General features: G+C 40.4%; 1 protein-coding gene and 1 long non-coding RNA gene across 10 annotated transcripts in view; both read left to right on the top strand.

The window, feature by feature from the left end:
- LOC110467957 (uncharacterized) overlaps window positions 1-429 on the top strand; it is a 43096-nt gene extending 42667 nt beyond the window's left edge. The window contains exon 5 of the long non-coding RNA XR_002464949.2: window positions 9-429. This is a non-coding gene — a long non-coding RNA (uncharacterized LOC110467957). The remainder of the gene's footprint in view (window positions 1-8) is intronic.
- Window positions 430-16984: 16555 nt separating this feature from the next.
- The window catches only part of DPYD (dihydropyrimidine dehydrogenase), a 336858-nt gene continuing 336447 nt past the window's right edge, over window positions 16985-17395 (top strand). For all 9 annotated transcript variants that reach the window (XR_013340469.1, XR_002464965.1, XR_013340470.1 and 6 more), the window contains exon 1: window positions 16985-17067. Coding sequence is in view for 6 of the 9 variants with exons in the window: in XM_021525458.1 (XP_021381133.1) it covers window positions 17029-17067 (39 nt within the window). In the remaining 3 variants the exon portion in view is untranslated. The remainder of the gene's footprint in view (window positions 17068-17395) is intronic.

Raw genomic sequence — 17395 nt, 5'->3', positions numbered from 1 at the left:
TTTTCCAGGTGAGCCTCAGACTCTGCCTACAGCCTGTGCTCCCAGATGACAGCCCCACGATGGCAGATGGAGGGACATCCACGCACTGCACTGGGCATTTGCTGCTCCCAGAGCTGCCACATGCCATGGGACCCCCAGCTGCTGGATGCCTGATGCAGCTCAGCTGCTGCTGGAGATGTGTTGGGGCTGGCTCAGCCCTGCTTGCTGCTGCCTGTCTGCCTTATTCTTCTGAGTTATGCCCCAGCCTGCTCCTGTGCTGTTGTGCTGTCCTGTTGGTGTGCCTCCGGGCTGTACTGAGTTTTCAATTATCACAATGTACAGTGCAGATGCTATGCAAAACAGCCAGTGTGGCTGAGCATGCTGAACTCAGGAGAAACACAGTTAAATAAAAGTACTACTATAATACCAGGAGGCTGATTGGAACCACAAGATACCAGTGTCATATCCTGTGGCTTTTATGTTGGTTGATGTAGATTTCAGACATTAGAATCTAGCTATCCAACAGATAACAACTAGAGGAAATGGATCTGGGTATCTTCAGTTGTGAGTAACTGATACACATTTGCCAATAAATGCAGAACCTGGTAAACTGCAGAAGAAAGAAGGAAAACATTTGAGATACCTACAAATATGTATGGATATATAGAGAGCTCTGACTTTGGAGAAACAAGGTGTGGTTACTTGTCAACTCCAAATTCAGGCAAGGAAATAAACAGCAAGTGTAGGTCTCAATTTCTCTATTTGTACATGCAGTAACAAGCTCCCAGATGATAATGATATTGAGATATCTATGTGGGGATAAAAGACTATGACAAAAAAGCAAGAAATAAGCAACAAATACAATAATGTCAGACTTTCCTGTTATTAACTTCTAGAAAAGCTTAACAGCTGGAATTTTAAAATGTTTTACGTAGACAAATGTAAAGAGAACAACACATTAAATGTGTTTTTTTCCAAAGGAAAATGAAATAGGCATACAGAGAAAATTATTATATTTAGTACTCTCAGGGCAAATTCTAGTTAAGGACTATGAAATAATTTGAAAATATTAATGATTTAGCCTCACAGCTAGCTTTCAGGGAGATAATAATGATAATTATTACTATAAATAAATAGTATCATTCTTGCTCAGAAGAATGGAATATTGACGCCTAGAGAATTCTGTATTTGTCCAAAATACAGAATACATTTTTCTGTGTTTTACTACTGTAACCATCCTCCTCAAGAACTATTATATATTAAGATTATCCTTTTCAAAATACTCTTTGATATACTACTGAGTTTATCAGTTCTGAAAACCAACAAAACGAGCTTCCTTGTGAAAAAGTGCCAGTCAACATCTCCATTTGCATGTGAATTCTCTAGCAGTAACATTTCTGGTAAAAAAAAAAAAAAAAAAAAAAAAAAAAAAAAAAAAAAAAAAAGAAGAAGAGAAAAGGAATCATGAAAATCAGTACAAAATCTGTCAAGGCCCCATCTGTGACTGGGTATCAGAATATCACTAAGAAGCTCCGAGGAACAAAGTTCATTCCAAGTCTAACACATAGAGAATTTTGGTTGATGAAATTAATTCAAGCAGGAAGAAATGAGAGCACATACCATGAAAAACTCTGTTCCTCCACTGAGGATCGAAGACAAGAAGCATCACTGTGTGTGGTCTTGGTTTTGGTGCACAAAGCCATGCTTAAACACTACAATAATCAGTGTGCTCCTGTCTCCTTTTGATAGCCAGCTGCTGCTCTGAGGAGTGCCAGGGAATGAGGCACCTCTGGTCCTAACAAGATGAGGACCCCGATTACATATGATTGTTGCAAAAAGGAAGATTTACAACCAGCTACCTGAAGTAGTATGGAAACAAAATTATAGTCTCCACCCTGGCCTTGAAAATCCCTCTACAAACATGTTTATTTTCTTCTGAATGGGAATATATAAAGGCTGGGGACACTTATTTGTAGGCTATTTTTATATCTCCTCTTCAGGATCTGAATCTTGCATATTAATGAACTACACAAAACAGGAAAACCAAACATTAACACCATTCTAATGCAGCATACTATTTTTCTTTCCCTTTTTTTTAACTGTTAGAGTATGCAAATGTTCAGTTAACTGGTCCTCATGTTTTCTCTTTATTGAATTGCTTTCACTGTGGCAAATAAATATTCATAAAGAAATGTGGACAATAAATCATTTCAAATAGTTCAAAGCCATTTTCTTTCTAGACTGCATATATTTTCGGCTGTAACTCGCCTTTAATATTTCACTCAAAAGACAGACTTGTAGAAGGACAATAGAGATAATGTGTCAAGTAGTAATTAAAACAGGGAGTAATGATTAAAACCATTTTGATCTACATTGTGCTCTGCCAGATTCATAATCTCCTGTGTTTGTTAGGATGACATTCTACTCGCTTTATACAGAAACTCAAAATAAACTTCTGTTTGAAGACACTGCAGAAAAGAAAAGATTTCAGCCTCAAGCTTGTGAGGTCCAGAGCCCTTCCCGGCTCTGGAGTTCAGGTGTATCTTCTGTACCATCCTAGCAAGATAAACTCAAGCAGGCCCTGTCTTTCCTGTTAATATTGTGACTTCTCTGGGAAGCAGTTCCAGCTACAGAGCAGAAGACAAGGAAGGGTCATCCCAGTGTGTACAGGTACATGTTACCTGTCTCACCACTTAGATTTAAGCTAAGAGCTTCAAAAGAAATGAAATTTAAAGATCTTATTAACTTATAAATTTAGGGATCTTGGTTCAAATTCAAGTAATAATTATGCTCCTTGTCTCATTGTATGTTTTGGCTGGTAATACACACATTTGGCCCAAACTCATTATCTTTCCTGATATGTTGCTGACTTCAGGCTGTGATTCAACAGAGCACTTATATACAGACTTAAATAAATTGATTTAGGAAAGCATTCCTATTTGTGTTTAATCTTGGGCAGACATTCAACTTTCAAATCAATGGGACTTATGAAGAGCCCTGACCTTTAGGTCTAAAATATTTGCCAAATCAGTGCACTGATAGAAATATATTGGAAAAGACACATGTCTAATCAGAATTTTAGTCTCTACTTTCAAGGGTAAATACCCATAGATAACACATTATTCTGCTCAAGAAATCAATTTTATAGAATTTATCAGAAAGCATTAAGTCACATTTTCTGTTTATATAAAAAACAGATGAACAGTGTCATTCCCTGATAGTGTATCTGTAATATTTTTCAAATAAATAAATAAATTCAGGAAAAGTGCTGGCACAAAACAACATTCATAACTATTTACCAATACCTTCTCAATTGCCTAGCATGTGGCAATCCTTTGGAGAGCAGAAAGGTGGAAGGTGAGACAGAGAGATTTTGATATCCCACAGACTTGAAGAAATTTGCATATGAAATAGCATGGGAAACTCTTTCCTAAAATCAGCACTTATAAGGGCCATTTATATACATGTGGAATTTTGAGAGATCACATATTTTTATTACAGAATGAGGTCAGCCAGGGTAAAACTATGGATGTTTCTGATATCACCATGTAGAGATTATACAAGTGCACCTATAGTCAAATCTATGAGATTAGAAGAATGATCTGGGAAAATAATTGATGCTATGATTCTATGAAATAAAATAATCATCTTGCTGTTCTTAAAAAAATATTCGCTCTTTGGTTTATTATGTTATTAAGAAGGCAAACAGAGGCTCTCAAACTTTGATCATGGAATGGAAACAGACATAAAAGGGGAAGTAGATTACAACAGGTCCCATCATGTCATGTAATTTGAAGAGTGATGAAGATCATAAGAAGATGCAGGAAGAATCAATGGGTGCTGCATTTCTGTACAACCATTGAGCAATACTGTGATCCACGTCATCCCACTGGGTTCTGTGGGCAGAGTTTGGGAATAATGCACAAAAAGCAGCTGTTGAGCGTTCACCTGGCTCACACAATCACATGGATCTATCCCAATGCTGCCTACACTCCTTTTGGAGGTGGTGAGTCAGGAATATGGAGCTGCTGTATACTCTGAGGTATACGCTATACACTCACTGCATCCATGCTCTGAAGCGAGGCCCCTTCTAGCAAGGGAAAGCACAAGGGTCTTATCCTTCTCTATGACTCTCATATTACCAAAAAAAAAAATCCCCAAAAAAACAACCAATACAAAACCTAAATCTCCCTTTCCGAGGTGAGGGGGAGATTACAACAAATACAAAACAGTCACACAGTCACTGCCTCTGCTAGGCGTTTCCAAATTTAGTCATGAATTGGAGGTAAATTGGCTAATTTAAGTCACCTGCTCTCAATGAAATCAATTAGTGCCTAGCAGGCTCAAAAAGCTTATGAAGCTCGAGGTGAGTGGGTATGGGTTCTCTGTGGATGAAAGGATTTTTCCTGTGTGGGGAGAAGGTCTCTAATCAGTTCTTTAGTTTCTGCTGAAGTCATACTGCTTTATTGAACTTCATTCTAGAGGTATGTTTTGCAACTGATTTAAAGAGTTTAATTTTTTTTTTATCTTTCCTGATACCTTTGCTTAGAGTGTAGTAATGTTTTTTCTATGCTATGTATAACATACAAGTCATAGGAAAAAAAATGTTTCCTGCTCATCACTAGTATTTACACTGTTGTATCTTTTGAGGAACTAGGAAAAGTCACCAGTTCTGCTAACAATCATTATTCTTTTATGCCTATTCCTGTTGTCAGAGTTTTTCTCCTTTTTAACTGATAATATTATGATTTGTATCTGAAAGTCACTTTGATGAATCTGCCTTTTGACTTTGTTTTTTGGTTTTGCTTACTGATGTCAAGTTCTGAAATATAATTCATTTGCTCTGAGTTTGTTGGAGATAGGCAGATTTCTGAACTACTGGATGCTTAACTTCATATCCTAAGCAGTTTAGCTTTTTTCATTACCCTTTTTACTAAAGAAAAGGATAGTGTACTCTTTTTCAAATGTGTAATATTAAGGAACATGTCAAGGCATGCTAATCATAAGGAAGGAAGTCCTACAGATGTTCAAATTCCTTTGCTTTTAGCAACAGTTTAGCACCTATTATTGTCATTCCCTATAGAGCAAAAGAAATTTATATTTGCACTGTACGAACTTCAGACCCTGATGTAGTAGTCAAGCTAATGGGAGATGAAATGCAACACAGATTAGAGTAACTTGATGGGAAAGAAATACTTGTTAATGCTCACCCACAGAAGTGGGGAAAGAAAAAACATTTCCCACTGCAAACATATTTATTTTTTCCATGTTTCCCAGAATTTGTGAAATCACCTGAAATTAGTGGGGTTTAAAGAACCCATGTGTATCTTGCATTGTGTTTGAATAATTTAATTATGTTCAAAGCCTCTGTATTGGAAGGATGCTTGGTTATGAGTTTTGGTTTTCTTTTTTCTTTTTTTTTAATTTTCCAGTCTTCTGGCTTTTCTCCAAGCAGGAGAATAATTCTCACTTATAGCAGATGTAGTCTATCCCTTAAGACTCAGGATCAATCAGACAGAAGGTGATTTTTCTCCTTAGCATCCGAAGATTTACTTTGGTTTAAAAGTCAGCTTTGTGTCCTGCAGACCCATTATTTACTAGAATACATACTGCAAAATCAGCTATACTTTGTTTGAAAATTAACAAAAACTAGATTGATTTCCCTTCAAAGATAAGCAGCTCATCACAGAGGAGTAAGAAAACAAAAGGCTCCTGATGCTATGACAGAGTTAAAAGCAGAAGTTTCACATGGATGATGGGCAAGTGAGCAAAGGGAATGAAGAAAAGGTGGTAGAATGGCGAGAAGGGGAGGGGATTAAAAAAAGGGGAAAGGTGTATTAAAGGAAAAAGATTGGACTAAAGAAGCACATGCAGCCCTGGGGGTATGCTTGGGGCACTTCAAAGAAGTTATGAATAAAAAATCCTGAGCTCTCCTGCAATGTATATATGGATAACATAGATGGTACCTTTATTTTTGCTTCAGATTCTCATTTACTCAAGTAGGAATTGAGGTGTTACATACTAAACCTTGGCCCAAACAGACTTGTATGTTGGGTGCTTTTCTTTACTTTTTGTATTATATATGGTAGAATAGCAACCCTAAGCTTAGTTGGAAGCCTCTAGGCTTCTGTGGTGTAGTAAAATAGCCCTAACAGAGCTGAGATTCTGGACCTAGATGTTCCCTTAAAATGGGACATGAAGGGTCTGTTTTGCCTTTTAGGTTGGCAGTAGTTAATTGAGAAAGACTTTAATCAATACTTCCTGTAATTTAGACCCGATGCAACCAAGAAGCCTGTCTCTGAGAAACTTTCCAACAGGGGTTTGCAATCTCCCAAGGACTCAATGGTATTTTGATGAATAATATTTCTAGCAGGCTAATTTTCTTGCTAATTATCATCAAACACCTAGACAGATATTCTGCTGTAGTAGATATGCTTTGAAAATAACTAAAGTCCCTTCAATCATGAGCAAAAGGAAATTAAAAATTCATATATAAAGTGATATAAAGATTTTTAAATCTTAAAGCAGTATTTCATTACAATATCTTGGTGCTAAGATACATCTTATAGCTGATAGATAAAACACCCCCCATAATTGATTTTGAAATTAAAATTCACAATCCATGGATAAGAGCCCTAAATTTTATATTAAAAAATAAATAATGTTGTAGACATTCTAAATGGCAAACTGTGTTCTCCTCCAACCAAATGTGTTCTGACCAAAGGGATTATATGCATTTTCGGTTTTCTTGAGTGCTTTATTTCCACTTTAAAGGAAAAAAAAAACCTACAATGAAGCTTACCAAAATTCATGAAGAACTTTTGGCATGTAAGTCCCAAGTGTATTCTTTCTATTCCAAAGCATTTTGAGGTTACACTTAGTCATAAATGTTTCTAGTCTACTTCATTTCATTCTGTGCAAGTACTATAAGATGGAGGAACAGACTTAAAAGGAAAAAACAAAAGCAGGTATGTCTCTCTCTGCCATAGTCTGCATCCTTCCGGATCCATCCTGGTGATGCCAAGGCTTGTCCCTCACAAGATCACAACTACTGCTAGCAGGTAGTACTTGCTCGGTGTCACGTTACTGGAGCAGTGCGAAATCAGATCCAAGGGAACCTGTGTTACCCTGGCTTTACTGGGAGCAGGGGAGTTCCCTTCAAATGGCTGGGATGTGCTTGCAAACACAGACCCCAAACTCGGAGCTGGCATTTGAGGATACGATGAGAGTAACAAGTGTCCACCCAACAGATGGGCCAGCCAGGCTGGTACAGAGGGTTCAGCTGCAGCTCTGGCTCTGGGTGGGAGCTCCTCAGACAGGCTGTATCGTCAGGCTTGTATTGACTTTGGTATTTACAATACCTTTGCCTGTAGGATTATGATCAATTTCTTCTGTGATTGAGAAAAAAGATTAAAAATACAAAGGTCTTTTAAATCCGATGGTGTTCTGCTCCTTTCAGGCTTATAACAAATATCCAATGACAGTGATATAGGTTCTCTCAGCAATAAGTGTAAAATTACAAGTATGTACATGTATGTGATCTCATTGTCAGTATTTGACAAGCTTAAAAAATGTTTTGGCTATAGTAGCCACTGATGTAGGTGCTATGCAGGGGTCTTTCAAATTTTTGGAATGCTTGAAACTGCAATTTGCTGTGTGGGCTAAAAGGATTGTATCTGTGGCCCAGCCAGGTGGAGATCAGACCTTCCTAGCTGGCTGTTGTGGCAGTAGTCCATCTAAGCATTCTGCAAGAAGGTGGAATGCAGCATAGCCAAAAGTTGCCATAGCAATAGATTATTGTGCAGTTAGAGTAAAATCTTGGGTATGTGCATACTACAATTAAAGTGATAATTGCTTTGAACTTTTGGGAAGGAACTCTAATGGACATAATCTTAAAAAAAACACAAAAAAACCCCAACAAAACTAATCAACCAGAAGGGGAAAAAAGTCATAAGAACATAAAACCTTGTATTCATTTGTGCAAGAAGTGGGCAGTTCCACAGCACCATGATTTGGGTTTTTCTCCTCTTGCTAAAAGCTAAATTTGTGTTAGGTAACTGACACCCAGCATGATACAGTACATTTTTTTTGTCAGACATATCTTTCAGTTTCTGTGAAATTTGTTGTTTTGCAGCATGAGACTTATATGCAATACACAGTAAAGAAACACAAACAAACACAAATTTAGGCATTAGACAAAGTAATTTTGTTTTATTTGGTGGGGGAAGATTTTTTTTTTAATCATGTTCTATCCCAGTTGTAATTTTCAGTAGAAATAAGATGTCTTACATTTAAAAGAATGTTTGTTATAATGGGTTAATTTCCAAAAGGAATCTGGTTTAGCTCAGATTTTTTTAAATCAAATTGATTCTGCTTGATTTGATGTAGTGATCTAATATGACCTTGATTAAATTAGAGAGAAAATGATGATGCAGACTGTTTGTCCTATTGACAATTGCTACCTTAGGCTAGGATGGCAGTGAATTAATGTCTTGCCCATATTTGCAGGGACCTTGGCTAGGAATTAATTTTTTCTATTCACTTTGACCTTGCTGAGAAGGCAATAACTGTTGCTGATTGTAAAGTTAGACTATTTCACTGGTTCAGAAATAGCTACAGGAGCTCACTCAAAACAGTCCAAGACAGATGACTGGCTTGCCATCTTGCCATCAGCCTAGGAGTGCAGCAAGGACATAGGGAGGTACCAGAAGTAATTTATATTATTTGAGCTTCAGTTTTCCAGTCAACAGCTGAGATTGTGGATAGTCTTTATACATCATCTCACACCAGCAGCTGGGGGCTACAGCTACATACGAGATTAAAAGTGGAAATTTGCTTTCTTCCATGCAGTGTAAAGGTCCTAGGTAAAAGTCATCTCTCTATATAGCAAGGTAGGGAAGAGATTTTCTTGAACTGTCCCATGGAAAACCTGTTTGTGTTTGTTTCTTTTGTCCTATTTGATGGAAGCTAGAGACCAAAATACATGCTGGTTACTGCTTTGGAAGCTCCTGTTTAATTTTCATCCCAAGTTCTATGTTACTGTACAGCAAATTTTTGTTAACTGTAAAGCAATATAGAACTTTGTATGAATTACCTGTGTCTGTTAGTGCTGATGGCTGTTAAATGCTATTACAAAATTCAAGTTCCAGTTGAAGTTTGTTGCAGTGAGCACTGCCAAGACCTGTATAAGACGATAGCCCCTATTAGAAAATTATTTTCAATATATAGTCTTAACTGTGTTTAAATCTTGCAATAGGAGCAATACCTTTCACTGTGTGTATGGCCACAACTGCTGAAGTTACAGGACAGTGAAAATGAATATTTTCCATGTAAATGGAACTCTGTAGGAAGCAACTTGCAGGCATATAAAGAGTATGGTTTAAAATGTGCAGTCCTGGTAATGTTAACAGCACTGGTGAAGCAAGGAAAGGTTTGCTGTTTTAATGGCAACCCAGTATGTATTGAAGTCAACGTGGAAAGAGAAAATGTTGATTTTTGTGTACTATAACATCTAAATGGGAAGATGTCTAAGAACATAAAACTAATATGTGTTTTAACACAGCTGAACAACTAATGTAACTTGTAAATTGTCATTTCTAAGCAAGAAATGATGTACTACCTCTTTATTTTTTTTTTGCTGTTTCAGTTAAAACTAGGACTTCTCTGGTAAACCTGCCTACCAAGCTGACTTATGATGAGACTATCATACAGCTCCTATCATTTGCTATGGTTTTTCTTTTGTAGTGCTCTCATTAGTGCTTTAGTAATAGATTTTGCAGTGATTGCTAGATTTTTTTTGTTTGGTCAAAGTGCATAGTTGGAAGTGTTATAAAGGTACTAACCTAGCCTGCTGCTGTTGCTCAGTGGGCTGATGTCATGTGGAAAGGGGAGACTTCCTCAACCCTTAGTGTGGGGAGATTTACTTGTGTTTAACTTGTCTGTCAGTGCCCCAGGAAAGCTGAGACCCTTATGCCTGACCAGTCTGTCAGTGTCCTGTTTGGAGTAGGCTTCATTGAGCAGTCCTGCTGGATTGGAGGGTGGTTCAACTGACTTGGGGAAACACCAGCAGTGTAAGGGAGACCCCTCAGGTATTTCCCTTCATTTCAGTTTGTGATCTTCTGCCAGTAACTGCCAGTGTTCACAACGGATTTACACTAACAGTTTACAGAGTAACACTATTAATATAAAATTGTGACAGGTTAATGTTAGAACGGTGTTGGAGATAGTGTCTGACTGCAAAAATATACTTGGAGGAATAAAATGTTCAGCATGCAGAGAGCATGATTCTTACCCAATGGGCATTCTGTGAGGGGAGAAGACTGGTTGAGGCTGCTGACTATTCCCAGCAGTTGTGATGGAGTCTTCCCTAACTTCTCTCCCATTCTCAACTGGCTTGTATATAATTTCTTTGTTTCTTTGAGTAACTGTAGTCAGTAACATACCTTTGTTACTGATTGGTGTCAAATTTTCTTACTTCCCTTTTAAAGATACAGTCCAAGAGAATGCAGAGTGCCTGTCCAGTGAGGGGTGGTCACACCTCAGAGGTGGGGAACTTTGAGATGGAGGACTATGTTAATATTATTAGGCTTTAATGATGCGAGTTCATCTAAGGAGAGGGATTTCACCACAGTTGCTGGCTCAGCAGTGGGTCATCTTCCCCTACCTCCCCAGGCTGACAGGTGGTATGTGGTTTATCAGCTGAAAAGCACCATCAAGTTCCCCTCCTTGAAAGGATTTCCACAGAGCCTGGCCAAGGTGTCTTGTCTCTGCTTCATCCTCTATTCCATTCCTGTTAGCAGGTGATGGAGAATTATTGTGGAGTAAGTTTTTAAGTCATGCCAACCACTTTCCATCCAGGGAGTATCAAGTGTGATTTATCCTATAATTTCTGTACTATTAGAACCCCTGTTGAGATGCTACTATAACCACCCAGTTTCTTCTAACTGTACCCTCCCAGTTACCTGTCCACAGGGTCCCCAGTCATTTTCCCAAGATGGGATTTCAACCATGAGAGAAAAGGATATATTTCAGAAAAAAAGGACTAATTGCAATTGTTTGTAAGGATGTTGAATTACTATCAATTACTGTATTTCTCTTAGAAAAACACAACCTTTTTCACAACTACACAACCTTTAGTAATTCCTTTTTGAACTACTAAATTTAGAATGATACAAACACACAGTTTGTTTCAAGGATGTTACCCTGGTGGCAGTTTCTCTTTAAAATATTGTAATTTAAAAAAGGGAACAGTAGCCATTTTGTTTGTCAAATGTTTGTTTTATGAGGCATTTGGAATGCTATCAGAGGTGAAATGAGTTATGCTGCAACTATAGAGACTAATAGTTAAAAAACAGTAGTATTTTGTAAATAATTCAAGAGGCTGGTTTGTACCATGTTAGTATCACTGAAAAGCAACAAAACTACATAATTTCTTAAATCTCCTGCTGATGCTGGGATGAATCCATGCCAATAGCTCAGTGAATATATTGGTGGCGTCTGTCTATTTTGAAGGCAGATCTTCCTCTGATCTCATTGTGTGCTTCCCTTTGGAACTGCAACCACAGAAGTATTTAATTTTGCATGGTTATAAGCTAAGCAATAACTCACCATCTCTAACATTTACCTGAATGAAGAAATACTTGCTGTTGCCAGAAGTTAGGTATGTAGTAAATCCATTCTATAATAGCTTGGCAGTCTGACTTCTTGGAGACTTGGGTGCCTTCTCTGTGCAGGGGAGGGAGAGCCAGCTGACATCTACAGCACTCTTGCATGAGCCCAGTATCACTTTTCTTACTCCATTGCTGCACAGTGAAATGGCTCCAAACCAGGTCTCACTCAAAGGGCAGACCTCACCCTTGTCAGAAACTAGCAGCCACAGGGAATGTAGATGATGAAAATAATACCCTGTATTGGGCCTCAATGCAAATGGTCTGTTCCTTCAGAAAAGAACTTAGTTTTCTCTCTTCTCACCCGAGAGATGCATATGTCTAGAAGGCAGCACCCTCTGCTTCTAACACCTGGAGCTGAACGATGAATGTGAGACCCCTTCCACCACAAAAATTATGATATCTCAGAGGCAACTAAGGGATTTCAAAATATCAAAGATCATAATGTATTTTGTGGTGGGTTTTTTTTCAGAAATTATAATTTTCTCAGAGATAACTGAGTGCCTGCCCAGATTCTCTAAAAGTCCAATGTACGCTTCCTAAAAAGTATTTACAACTTTCTCTCCTTCATGCTTAGTGGTCAGAAATTCTATCTTAATCTGAGCTCTGTAATTGCTTGTGTCCAATCATGCTAAATGTGTACACATTTTAGCTTATAAACACTCATATTTTTTGACTATTCCCTTAGCTAAGGTCCAGCAATATAAGAAGCATATTCAAAACCTGAAAATAAATTGGGGCACATACAGAGAAAACATTCTCAGAGTAGTACAAACCCAGTACATCAATTTAGCAATTCTCAGGCTTAGTAATAAATAGAGAATTTGTCTACAGATATCATCACTAGAGACTGGAGGGAGGACAAATTGCCAGAATTTTCCATCCCCTAAAATATCCTAATGAAATATTTCATGCCATTTAAATAGGAAAAAATATGTCAAGCCAGAAACAAGTTTTACTTTTTAGTATTTCTTTGAATTGCATGGTTATATGATAGTGGTTATCATAAGATGTTTGTGGTGTAAAAATATATGGGTTCATTTTTCTTAATTTTTTTCCTAAGATGATCACATTGAAACTTGTGGTCCTCGCTACATTTTGAAAATTATTAAGCTCTTTAGGAGACAAGCTTTTGTTTACACTGATACAGATGGCTGGAATAAATTAGTGGACTCACTAAAGAACAGCTCATTTGTAGTTTTAAATGCATTTGGGCCCACATGGTGGCCATTTTGTTACTTATTCATCTATTTGTGCTTTGCAGATCAATGCCCAAAGGCTATGTCTGACTAATGGTCAGAGCTTCCTTCTTGCAGAATTTATAATTATGTGTATCTCACACCTAAAGGGCATTGGTACTCCTGTACTGTGCCATACCCTGGGTGATCCTGTAGCTGCCCTCTCTGAAGATCACTGAAGAGTAAATCCAGTTGCAAACAAGCAGAATAGAAAGGCAGTGCACTTCTTCACTACTGTGAATGTTTGAAGTTGAGCGTTTTCCTTAAATCAGTGAAGAAATGCACAAGTTGTAATTACATACTGCAACATCAGTACTGCTATTTGGGAGAGGTAGTCAGAGTAAGCTTCCCTAAATTAAGTCTTGAATTCAAGTCCTCCTGTATTGGATTAGGATGGGTGAGGATAAATGGCATAGTTAACTCTATGGCTCTTCAGTTATGCACCTTTCAGAAACAGTACAGTAAAACCTGTCCCTTTCATACTTCAACTTTTTAATGTGTATATACTTGTTTCCTCTTTGATGCCAGTACACTGAAAATGTGAAACACAAATCTGATGTTGATGAACCTGGCACTGGAACCAGCAGCACTGCTTTCAGCTTTTAACTTGTCCTGTTTAAAGTCACCACCACTGCTACTATGACTCCTAATCTAAGGGAAGAAATCAAATCTGAGAAGCTGTTGTAAGCCTTCAGAAGCAGCTTATATTCTTTGTGGCATTTTCTTGCTAATCCCATTTCTCTTGGACTCTGTGCATACTGGATATATAACCTTTACTTTGATTTTGGTTGAGCCAAACTAAGAGGGCAGAAGCAGCAAATAACTGAAATACAAACCTTTGCACTGTCCTAAGTAGTAAGAAGGTAAAATAGCAACTTGGGTTCACTTCAGGCTTTCCCAAATCCCATGAATTTGACAGGTGAACTTGCTTATTTGTAATGAGCAATCTGGATAGCTACATCAGGCATTCAGATGTTGGGAGATGCTAGCTGTGAGACTGTAACCATCATTCTTCATCATATGCAATGAGGGAGGAACCTGATCCTGGAATAAAAATAGTGTGGGATTAAAGAGTGCCCACTGAGTTCAAGGTACAACTGCACAGCAAATTGAAGTCTGGAATATCTGTCTCTCTAGTACTTCAACTGATGTGAATCGGGGGCAGTTTTGATGAAAAAGTGGGGAGCTGCTTGTACCACATATCAGTACATGGAGACCTCTAGGCTCCCTAATACATCACTGCCAGAATTTGAATGCTGAACTTTTGGAGTTTACAGTTTACCCTTTAAACTTGGAGATTAACTACTGCAATGGCTGGAGGAGGTATCCCTTGTTTTAGATTGCAGGTTGTGTTCCTGGAACCGTTTGAAATTGAAGGACATGGTTTTTCTCACCGTCTGCTGCCCTGCCCTCCTTTGCTCTCCCAGTGAGGCAACCATTCCCAGCACAAGGCTGTAGCTGCTCTGGTAGCAGTGAGTGCCTGGAGCTTTTCTGAGAAAGTTCACATGCAATTATTTCTTTGGCATGTGAACAAATTTTACCTTAAGAGCACCAGGAACAAAAGGTTAATGGCAATTTTTAAAAGCCTATAACTCAACCAAGCCTCAACAGCATTTCATGTCAGAAGTGAAAGCTAAGTCTTTAGTATCCCTGTTCTGTTTCTGCTGCTTTAAAAATCCTGCTGGCAGGAGAAAAAATTTAAAGTCAGAGGCTTAACACTTAATGAAAAAAAGCCCAAACTATATCTGGGCTGTGTAACACTTATTAAAATATCTTATAACTTCTACTTTAGAGAAGATTAAATGTTTGTATTCTGATGCATATTTTGCATGTCTCCCTCTTTTTGTCTATTTCTTTCCTGAAACAAAGTTCAGCTATAAACATGCTCAGTGCTGATAAAAGCACTATTTGCTTTGAGCACTACTTGCTCAGAATCCAGGATTCAGATGGGTGATCCATGGAAGGCCAGCTCTCCCAAACTGCTGGGGAAAGCTGGCAAACAGCAGCAGGCTGATACAGACTGGCTGACTGCCATGCTTTAAAGACATTAAGTTGATTCTCAGTAGAAACATGGAAACAGAAATAAGAGGAGCTGTGAATTAAAGCAGAGTATGGTTAAGCCTCAGAATCTCTTTCTCTGACCTGTGTGTATTGACAGAGTAAGTTTTACTTCATTTGCTGGGAAAAAAATCTACTTCCACGAAATCTACATGGTGTCAATGTTTATTTGTTTCACTGGTCAAAAATCCTGTGGTGTTGGGTTCATTTGAGTTGCTAGATTACATGGGGATAACTAAGAAATTACAACTTGCAGAACAAGACAGAAGATGTGTATAATGGAGAGTTCAGTGCCTGCTGCTAGTCTCTTCTATGTAAACAAGAACAAATGGAGGCAAACTCCAAGTGCTTGGTCACAAAGAAGTTTATTTTGTGTACATGGAAATATTCCTTGTGAAAATGACTTGCACTTAATGTACTTGCATAGTCAATATAGTGCTGTAGGTCAGGAGCAAATATAACTAGATAACTCCCTAGCTAGCATCAGACCACTGAGCTGCTGAGCAATGTCAATATTAGTGAAATGAACCAAAGACTCTTGGATTTGTTAGAGATAAGTACTAGCAATGAAGGTGATCCTGCTTCTGATTCTCCTGCCAACACTTCAGCTTCTTTACATGGGTGATTGTAATCAGCAAGAATTATTATGCAATAATGCTGAAGCAGAGACTTGAGAAAATATAGCTCTCACTTGAGACACAAAAGACCACAACCTTATTTCTTCACATCTTACAAAGGAAAAAACCCTTCCATTGGGCATCTCTAAAGTGCTCACTTAGAGATGGAAAGAAATAAAATAATTACAAGGCAAAGAAAAATTTCCATGGTATTCTGTGAGAGGCATTATCTCTGGAGACATGAAAGGAAAAGGTAAACCAATTCTCTGCCACACCCAAAGGGTCACCAGTGTCCAGAAGCTACTTAAAGTTTTCCAGACTTTTTGTACAGTAACTAAGAGTGGAAAACATTTTTTTTTAACGCTGTACTAAGGTGGGGATAATAAAAACTAGCTGGATAAAATGAGCACTGTAAAAAGAATGGACAGCAGATCCCAGGTATGTTTTAAGAAGGGGAGGAAGAACCCAGGAAGCTTCCTGGCATGCACATTGGGGAAAAAAAAAACCAAACAAAAACAAGATTAGTTTTAAACTCCTCTATCCTTGTGAAATGGGGATAAATGTGCTCTTATTTTGAGGAATCATAGATGTGGCTAAATGAAAGTACACTTTAGAAACAGATGTTAGTGTTTGGTTGGCTGGCTGTTTTGGGCGTTGTTGCTTCCCGAAATGGAGACTCCTTGCTTTCTTTTTAGGCCTGTTCCAGTGGGAATGTTTGTTTCCGTGATACCGTAAAGATTGTGTTTCCAGTGTTAAACAATGGCAATGTTTGGTAGGCAGTGACCCGGCCTTCGCGCACCACTCCCACCTGCTGGATGGATTCTGCGAGGGGAGTCTCCCGAGGGGGAGGGACGGCTCGCTGTCCCTGGGGGAGAAGGGTGAGGGTTCAGGGACAGCCCGGGCCGGTACTGCTGGGAAGGTGTAACCCTGGCAAGGGTCCACTGCTCTTTGCTGGCCGGGAGGGTGACCCCAGGCGCAGCAGAGCTGGCTTCGGCCGTGGCGTGCCGGCTGCTCCTGTGGGATTGTCGGGAGTGGATAAACACAGCCAAAGTGGCGTTTGGCCCTCCCCGCGCAGCTTCTCGCCCACCGCCAGGGAAGGGGAAGGGGCAGGGGCGCAGGAGGCCGGGCGCGCACGTGGGGCGAGGCACAGGGACCGTGCGGAGGGCGCAGCGGCGGGGCGCGGCCCCGGGCCGTTCCCGGCGGGGCGCTGTGTGGGGAGCCCCGCGCAGCGCTGCCGCCCGCCGCAGGCCCGGGGAGCGGGGCCAGGAGCGCTGCCCTGCCCCGCGGACCTGCCCTGCCCTGCCCTGCCCCGCCACACCTGCCCTGCCCCGCGGGGCGGCCCCGGCCCGGCGCGGGGGGCGCCCGCCCACCTGGGCGTTGCTGCCCGGGCTGCCGGCTCCGCCTCTTCCCGCTCTCCGCTCCCTTCCACTCCGGGACTGCGGGGAGCCGGGGGAAGGCGGTGCGGACACCATGGCTCGTGTGCTGAGCCGGGACCCGGTGGACATTGAGGTACCCACTCGCCCTGCCGGGACGTGCGGCTGTCACTAGCGGGGAGGGGGCTGTGTCCGGCGGCGCCGGCGCCCGATAAAGTTTGGCGGCGTTAGGAAGTGCCTCGCCGCTGCCCGCCCGGCGGTGCCCGGAACCTCGTCCCGCCGCCCTGTGCCGTGCCGAGCTGACCAGCCCCGGTGCCGGCCCCCGGGGCTGTCCTGCCGCCCGGGCAGCCGCAGCCCCTGCGGGCCGTGGTGCCGGGGCAGCGCCGGGCGCGCCGCTCCGGCCGTGCCCTGCCCCGTCCTGGCCGCGGGGAGCGCGGCCGGTGCCCGGCCGGGGCGCGCCAGGG

Source organism: Lonchura striata, chromosome 9 (assembly GCF_046129695.1).
Source record: "Lonchura striata isolate bLonStr1 chromosome 9, bLonStr1.mat, whole genome shotgun sequence".
Classification (NCBI taxonomy): domain Eukaryota; kingdom Metazoa; phylum Chordata; class Aves; order Passeriformes; family Estrildidae; genus Lonchura; species Lonchura striata.
The sequence above is the reverse complement of the archived record's forward strand: the minus strand, read 5'-3'. Positions and strand labels throughout refer to the sequence as shown.